Genomic DNA, 9116 nt, shown 5'->3' on the forward strand with positions numbered 1-9116 from the left:
CTGACAAATGAATAACCGAAATGTAGTATATCTATCAATGGGGTATTATTCACCATAAAAGGAAACAAAGTACTGATCTATGCTACAACATGTATGGCCCTTGAAAACGTTATGCTAAGTCAAAGAGGCCATCACAAAAACACATATTATAAGATTTCACTCCTATGAATGGTCCAAAATAGGCAACTCTATAGGGACATAAAGTGAATTTGGTTCTGGGAGGGAAGATGGGGGGAATGTGGAGTGGGTATGGAGTTTCTTTCTGGGGTGATGAAAATATTCTACAACTAGAACATGGTGATGGTTGCATAACTGCTAATATAAAAAACAATTAAATTACACATTTAAGGGGTAAATATATGGGGTATGAATTATATTTCAGCAGAGCTGTTTTAAAATGATGGTTGTGATCCAATAAATTGATTCCACCACTCCCAGTGGTCACAAGTCAGGTGAAAACCATTGTCCTAGAGAATGGTGCCCCTCGGCCCTGTCCTCATCCTGAGAGTCACTGCCTGGCCTAGACAGTGAGGGAGATGGCCCGCTGTGGGTAGGTGCTGGACTGATATATGGAGGGGTGGCCATGTGGACAGAGGGTGAACGCCATCTGCAGTGCAGTGTCCACAGCCCTTTACAGTGGCTGGATCTTGATCACGTTTTCAGCAGAACTTGTCCTGCTAGAAGACTACATGTCTCAGCCTCCCTAATAGCTCAGGTGCCCAAGAACAGAAGCCCTTGCTGAAATTTCTGGAAGATTTCTTCCCATTTGTTTCATTGTGTTAAAATAGACATAACATAAAATTTACCATCTTTTTTTTTTTTTTTACTGTAGAATTCAGTAGTGCTAAATTCATTCACACGCTTGTGAAACCACCATCACCCTCTACCTCCAGAACCCTTCTCACCCTGCAGAACCGAAGCTCTGCCCCCATTAAACACTGACTCCCCACTGCTCCCTCCCTGCAGCCCTGGGCGCCCACCACTCTGCTTTCTGTCTCTGTGAATCTGACTACTCTAAGAGCTGCGTATAAATGGAATCATACGGTATTTGTCTTTCTGTGACTGGCTTATTTCACTTAGCATAATGTCCTTAAGTTTCATCTACTTTGTAGCATGTGTCAGGATTTCCTTCCTTTTTAAGACTGAATAATATTGCACTGTATGTACAGACCACATTTTAAAAATACGTTCATCTGTCTAAGGCAGTTGGGTGTGCAAATATCTCTTTGAGATCCTATTTCAATTATTTTGGGCATATACCCAGAAGTGGAATTGATGGATGAGAGGGTAATTCTATCGTTAATGTTTCTAGGAACTATCATACCATTCCCCACAGTGGCTGCATTTTACACTCCCACCCACAGTGCACAAGGGCTCCAGTTTCCCCATGTCATTGCCAACCCTCGGGATTTTCAGGGTTTTCGACAGCAGCAGTCCTAATGGGTGTGTCTGGGAGTGACTTCTGGGAGTGGAGAGGCTGACTTGGCCAGGGTGGTCAGCCCTTCTGCTCCTTTCTACTCTTCCCACCTCCAATTTGAATGTGATGGCTCAGTCTCCAGAAGCCAACTTATGACCCTGGAGAGGAATCAGCACCAAGGCTGGTGAAGCACAGGAGAAGCGACTGAGTCCCTGACCCTTTTCCGGAAGCCACCTCAGCTAGCTGCCTCTGGACTTTCTTTCCGTGGCTGAGTAAGTCCCTAGCTTGCTTACACTACTGAGTTGAGTCTCTGGTATTAGCAGCCAGAGGAATTTCCAAATGATGTGCCATCTAAATGAGCACAAACTCCCCCCATTGCATGTGAACTTCAGAGACACCCTTTGAGGAAGAACAGCCCTGCTCCCACCCAGGCCTTGCCACCTCCCTTGCCCTCTGGAAGAACTTCTCCCTGAGTCCCCTCTCCAAAGTGAGAGGAGATGCCCGGTACCTCGTGATCTTGAATATCCTCAGCAACCGGACGCATCGGAGCACGGAGATGCCCAGTGGGGACATGATCTTGGTCTCTACCAGGATGGTCTCCAGGATGCCGCCACACACGACGAAGCAGTCAAAGCGGTTGAAGAGGGACACGAAGTAGGCCTGCAGGCCCAGGCTGTACATCTTCAGGAGCATCTCTGCCGTGAACAGGGCCAGCAGGGCCTTGTTCGCCGTGTCTGGCAGGCCCAGGAGAGGGATGAGATCCGAGCAGAGCCAGAGGAGGGCAGAGAGGGAGGCAGAGAAAGGAAATATAGTAATTATCTCCACTGGAAAAAAGATCCCCCATGACACCGCTCCCATCCACCTTGGCCAAAACAGAAGTTAGGGCCAAGCCAGTGGGAAAGGGCTCTCTCGTCATAATCATAACAGACATTTACTGAGCATCTCTCATGCGCCATAGGCTCAGCACACACAAGCTCTACTCCTCATAGCAGGCCTGTGGAGATGGCACCACCATTGTCATGCCCATTTTCAGAGATGAGAAAGGAGGTTCAAAGAGGTGAGTAATCTGCAGGCCAACAGCTGCACTGTCTGAGTCCGACTTCTCCACCACCAGACCCCCTGCCTCTTAGGACTCTGGAATGCAGCTGTGGAGGATGGGGCCAGGTCTTCTCGACTGCCCAGCAATGATGATGAGGCCTGGCTAGCAGGACCCTCGTCTAGGGGCCCAAGGAAGGATAATGAGAACGAACGACCCATTGAAGACAGTTCCTTGTGCTCAGGCCCTATTCTCTTCTCTGCGTTTTTGCTCATTCCATCCTCATGTGTTCTGGTTAAGGCCACCTCGGGGCTGCAGGAAGGCCCCCAGGTATTTAAAATCCATGCTGGGAAGTTGGCAGCCAGGGGTCTGAGATAGGCAAACAAGCTGTAGCCCCTTTCCTCATCACCTGGGCCCACCAGTGACTTTGGGGCAGGCTGATGGTGTGGGCCCAGTCAGAGAAGCCGTGTCTGTTTTTAACAAGGTAGTGCATTTTATTGTGGGGTTTTGGAACTGCTAGGCCCTTGTTATCTCCAGCATAGCACCTGCCAAGAGCCCTGACCACTGTCTGCTTTCCCGTCCACCTTCTGCCTGTGGTTATGCCCTCCCCTGGGCCTAGGGGCTGAGTTACCAGGAGGAAATCAGGGCAGAGCTGGGGCCGCCGCTCACCTTGGACTTCCGTGAGCCAGTGGGGCTGGTTGTAGTGCTCAGAGGCAATGGTGAGCGTGTTGAGGAACACCAGGAAAATCACCAGCCAGTAGAAGACATTAGACTTGACCGCGGCACGGCACTTTCTTCTGCAGAACCGATTCCACCGGCGCCAGTAGCGGCTGGAAAGGGGACAAGGAGAGAAGGGTGGGGATGGCTGTGAATTCAGGTTTCCTCCAACCCAAGATGCAGCCCCATGGCTCTTCTCACCCCTCACTGACCTGGCCTTGCTAGAACAGCCCAACCTGGTGGCAAGGAGCCCAGCTTCTCACCCAGCTAACCAGGCCCTGCCGCCTTGGGGATGCCCCTGAACTCCTCCAAGCTTTAGTTCTCCCATCTGTGAAACGGGAAGAGGGCCAACCTCATGGGGTTATTGTGGGGATGGATCAAATACCTTTTAATGCATCTGGCTGTTTTGAAGTTGAAGGTGCTCAAAAAATGGAAGTTTTTTAAAAAAAATTTTTGTAAAACGGCATTCTTAGAAATAGTGTTGCAAGCAATAAGAGCGTTCTTTTTTTTTTTTTGAGACGGAGTCTTGCTCTGTTGCCCAGGCTGGAGCGCAGTGGCTGGATCTCAGCTCACTGCAAGCTCCGCCTCCCGGGTTTACGCCATTCTCCTGCCTCAGCCTCCCGAGTAGCTGGGACTACAGGCGCCCGCCACCTCGCCCGGCTAGTTTTTTGTATTTTTTAGTAGAGACGGGGTTTCACCGTGTTCGCCAGGATGGTCTCGATCTCCTGACCTCGTGATCCGCCCACCTCGGCCTCCCAAAGTGCTGGGATTACAGGCTTGAGCTACTGCGCCCGGCTAATAAGAGCGTTCTTAGTAACAGTTGTGGAGGGGCCCAGTACCACGTCGGGCACTTCTCATGCCTTCTCTCCAATTCTTTCAGTAACTCTGCAAAACATGCATCATGCTGATTGTTGTGGAGGAGAAAACCACGGCCCGGGGAGGCTGTGTACCTCGACCAACATCACAGCGGGCAGAGCCAGGCGTGGGTTTCTGCTCAGCCTCCTGGCCCTGACTCTGCGTGCTGCATCCTTATGGTAGAAGGGGTTCATCTGGAGCACAGGCTCTTTGTTTTTCTGGGTTATAGAATCTTTCCAGAATCTGATCAGCGTTTAGATCTGCCTTTCAGAAACATGGGCACACACCCACACCCACACCTTTCCATGTGAGCCCATGCAGCACACAGAGCCCTTAAAGCTCACTCATGCTCCGTGGACTGTTCCCAGTGTCCCGGTTCAGGGGCCTTTGTCAGTGATTCTCAAACCTGGCTACACACAGAATTACCTAGGGAACCCTCCTCAGAACCCCACTGGTCTGCAAGCCCCAACACCAAACCAATTAAGTCTGATTCTCTAGGGGGTTGGGTATTTTTAAGGTTCCCCAGGTGGTTCTAATGTGTAATGATGGTTGAGAACCGTTGGCTAAGATGATCCTAAAGAAACACCTTTTAAGATTCCATGGTGGAGGCGTTTTCGTTTTCCTGATACAGAGAACATATACAGCTCTATTTGGTTGAATTCAGTAGACAACATGGTTAATAAATGGCTGCAGTGTTGCAAGGAGAGAGGAACCACAGCTGAAGAAGTGCTGAGGAGGAGACTGCAGGGGCCATGCTAAGGGCTTGGGGAGGGGGAAAGGACATGATCAGGTTGGATTGGAACACCCCACAAAAACAGCCCCTCTGTCACCTTCCAGACCAGGGAGAGTATGAGGAATTCTCTTCCTGTTCTCCAGGTTAGAGATGATGAAGGCAATAGATTTATTAATGGCAAAGACGACACGGAGCTGGCAGCAATTTTGGAGGCAGAATCAACAGGCCCTTGAGATGAGAGGATGTGCAGAATAAGAGAGACAGGTATGGAAGGGAGGCCCACATTTTTAGCTGGGGCGATTTGGGAGAGCGGCACGGAGGGCCAGAGGAGGGGGAGTAGAGCTCCAGGCAGAGGGGTCAGCTATGAGAAGCGTGGGGTGCTTAGCTCTGCACATGGCTTTGGGGCACCTGTAGGGCTTGTACGCAGACCCACCAGGCATAGAAGATGCAGCTCCTGCTTGGGTAATGAAGGCAGGAGGAGAAATAAAGTAGAATCCTGGTGATAAAGTCCATGAATATCTGTATTTTTCCATAAAATGATCTCCTTTCTATGAATCTCTCTAGTCTAGACAGACATTCCTCTAAATAAGCATGCAGAATCTGCCTCAGGGCAGAGATTTCAAACCTCACACTGCAGCCCATTAGTGGGTCATGAAATCTATTGAGTAGGTCATGCCTGGCACTGAATAAAGGAATACAGTGGAAAATATCACAGTGCCTGTCATATCATAAGGAAACTGCTTTTTAAGGTAAGCAGTAAGGAAAATATTTTTTAAATAAAACTTTGTTTCCGGGGGCGGGTGTGTGTGTGTGGCATACTAAGTCTGGATGTGAAAACTGGCCCTTGGCCGGGCGCGGTGGCTCAAGCCTGTAATCCCAGCACTTTGGGAGGCCGAGGCGGGTGGATCACGAGGTCAGGAGATCGAGACTATCCTGGCTAACATGGTGAAACCCCGTCTCTACTAAAAATACAAAAAACTAGCCGGGCGTGGTGGCGGGCGCCTGTAGTCTCAGCTACTTGGGAGGCTGAGGCGGGAGAATGGCGTGAACCCGGGAGGCGGAGCTTGCAGTGAGCCGAGATCACGCCACTGCACTCCAGCCTGGGAGACACAGCGAGACTCCGTCTCAAAAAAAAAAAAAAAAGAAAACTGGCCCTCCACCTCAGCATGAGGAAGCTGAACTGAGGTCCTCTATTCTAAATCAGAGTCCGTGGCATGAGTCTGTTTCTCCAGCCTTCCTGCCAGAGATGACCATCAAGCCTCAGTGTCACCTCCTGGGTCAGGTTATGCTGGTGGTAGAACAGCAAGTCCCATCTGTGTGAACCTGCTGGTCTATGAATGGCCTATTCCTTTCCAGCCCCTGGGCACGTAGCAGCACCATACGTGGGTGTGCCCCGGGGGCAGGGACAGCTCTGTGCTGTGTGCACTGCCCTCAGCCTTGGTCCTCTACTTCCAGAGCAGAAGGCCCTCCAAACATCAGCAAACTCCAAGATGCTAGCGACAACTAGTGTTCCAAGGTTCCAGGATGTGGACCTCAGCTGTTACGGATCCCTGCACCCACCCGCCGCAAAATTGCCTCTTGGAGTAGCCTGACTTCATCCACCTTTCTATTCTGTCCTTTTTCTACCGATGGTCTGCAGAAAATCCTGTTACCAAGCCTTTGCTAAATCTAGGATGAGGTTAGGAGAACGAAGAGTAATCTAAGAAGGGTACTCTTTCCTCAGGACTGCAGGGAGAACTTAGTTTTTGGCCTGAGGAGCAGGGAGGGGAGAAAGGATTAATCCGGGCAGTGTTCTGCTCTGGCTTGAAGGCCGTCTCCAGTGAGGGCCACATCTTACACGGGACACTTGCCTACCACTTGGGGGAAAATCCACTACACAGGGAAGCAGGCCACCAGGTGTAAAATATGGTTTCTAATCTGTATACTGAAGAGATGTCTGCACTCCTATGTTCACTGCAGCACTATTTACAATAGCCAAGATACAGAATCAACCAAAGCGTCCATCAGCAGATGAATGGAGAAAATGCGGTACGTGCACACACTGGAATATTGTTCAGCTATAAAAAAGAATGAAATTCTGTCATTTGCAACAACGTGGATGGAACTGGAGGCCATTATATTAAGTGAAATAAGCCAGGCACAGAAAGACAAATTGTGATATTCTCACTCACATGTGGGAGCTAAAAATTAAAGCAATTGAACTCATGGATACAGAGAGTAGAATGATGGTTACCAGAAGCTGGAAAGGGTAGTGGAGATGGTAAATAGGTGAAAAAATGTAGTTAAATAGAATAAATACGATGTAATATTTGATCATACAACATAGGAGAGAAGGATGGTGACTACAGTCATAATTTATTGTATATTTTAAAATAGCTAAAAGAGTGGAATTGGAATGTTCCTAATGCAAAGAAATGATAAGTGCTTGACGTGAGGAATACCCCAATAACCCCGGTTTGATTTTTACACATTTTACACCTGGATCAAAACGTCACATGCACCCCATAAATATATACACCTATTAGTGCCCATAGTCATTAACAATTTAAAAAGTTACGATTTCTAAATGCACTTTGGGATTCTTGCACCCCCAGACATACTGCCCTGGATTCGAGGGAGGATGGTAGAGGGTGGACGGAGGGACAAAGGAATGAGACAGTGAGTACCAGATGGCCCTCTTGAGAGGAGACCTCTGAAGTTTGCCAGATCTCGATACTAAACAGTCTTATCTTGCAGGGCGTGCCACCGCTTCTTTCCTGTGATTGTGATTATTAATATTGTACAGAAATTTGGCAAGTAGTTTTTTCCCCTAAAAAATGAATTTTCAGGACAAACTCATATCTGATCTTAAACAGCTGACAGTGAAGTTTGCAAAGAACATGTTTTAAATAGATACAATCTCAAGTTCCAGAAATCACTGATAATTGTTATTCAGAGTCCAAGGCAATCAAGGTTGCTTTCTTTACAGTATGTAGAGCTGTCTTAGAGTGGGTTTAATATGAGAACTTGATTATGCCCCTCTTTCCTCATGCTTGGGGGTAGTGGGTATGGGTGCTGGGTGGTCAGGCCTGTCCCATGGGTCTGGAGCTGCTCTACAGAGACCCCTGAGGAGTGGCTGGAGTGGACAGGATGGTGTCCCTTTAAACTGGGGTGCTCCTGAGCAGACCCATTTGGGAGAGTCACATGGATTTGGGCTGGGGTGGGGGTGGGGTAATTACTATCCAGAGAAAGTATTTAAAGATAATTATACACCTCCCACTCTTCAAAATATAGCTTTGCTTGACAACTGGTTTCCTGGCAACACTTCCTACTGTATAATAAATGTAATGGTTTATTAGAATGTGTAAATTTATTTGTGTTTACAGATGCATGGAGGATACAGAAATTAAATGATAAAATAGGGAGGAGAAATTTGCCTGCTATTCATGTTCCCTTCACACTAACTGGAAGTCATTTTCTCTAAAAATAGAACCTTCCATATGTAGACACAGGAGAGAGGGATGGTTACGAATGGGTCTCATCTATGTCTCTAAACTTTGAGATCACTGCATTCCCAGGGGAAACTTCTGCTCTCGCAGCCCCAGCTCCGCCTGCCCTTCTCCCTACACTGGACCTTCCTCTTGCCTGTCCAGCTGCATGGCAAGTCCCCCCAGCTACCGGAAACTCCACCTTTGCTCCATCCTCTCTGTCCTGCCCCTCCTGTGGGGCTCACACTGAGTCCCAGCTTCTCTGTGATGCATGCTTCTAATCTTCTCAGCCTGGGCACCCTCCAGTGCTTACTGTCTGCATTACTCATTTTAGTTACACATTCAAGAAATAGTTACTAAACACCGACCATGGAAGGGTACCAGATACCCAGCAGCTAGCACAATGCCCTCAGGCCTCCTCTGTGTAAAACCTACCCGGAGACACAGACCACTAAGTGAACAGTCACAGCAGGGCCTAAGTGCTGGGCGGGTCCACGAGGAAGTACACAAAAGGACACCTTAGGCAAGAAGGGTCCCCAGAGGAAACGACTTACCATTTCCTTGTATTGTCAGTTACCTTGTGTTTGTATGGTCCTGCCTCTCCACGGGGCTCACAAGACCCACGAAGGAATGGGGCTGTGTCTTACACTTGCTTACAGACCCACGGGACTCAGCCCAGTCCATCCTGCACAAGAACCCCTGGCCGGCCGGGCGCGGTGGCTCACGCCTGTAATCCCAGCACTTTGGGAGGCCGAGGCAGGCGGATCACGAGGTCAGGAGATCGAGACCATCCTGGCTAACATGGTGAAACCCCGTCTCTACTAAAAATACAAAAAACTAGCCGGGCGTGGTGGCGGGCGCCTGTAGTCCCAGCTACTCGGAGGCTGAGGC

General features: G+C 49.0%; 1 protein-coding gene across 19 annotated transcripts in view; it reads right to left on the bottom strand.

Moving 5' to 3' along the window:
• Positions 1–9116, bottom strand: part of CACNA1C (calcium voltage-gated channel subunit alpha1 C) — a 639436-nt gene that overhangs the window by 123156 nt on the left and 507164 nt on the right. For all 19 annotated transcript variants that reach the window (XM_025400899.1, XM_025400905.1, XM_025400901.1 and 16 more), the window contains exons 12-13: positions 3123–3283; positions 1926–2151 (exon numbers count right to left, since the gene is read on the bottom strand). In XM_025400899.1, coding sequence (XP_025256684.1) covers positions 1926–2151; positions 3123–3283 — 387 coding nt within the window. The remainder of the gene's footprint in view (positions 1–1925; positions 2152–3122; positions 3284–9116) is intronic.

Source organism: Theropithecus gelada, chromosome 11, assembly GCF_003255815.1.
Source record: "Theropithecus gelada isolate Dixy chromosome 11, Tgel_1.0, whole genome shotgun sequence".
Taxonomy (NCBI): domain Eukaryota; kingdom Metazoa; phylum Chordata; class Mammalia; order Primates; family Cercopithecidae; genus Theropithecus; species Theropithecus gelada.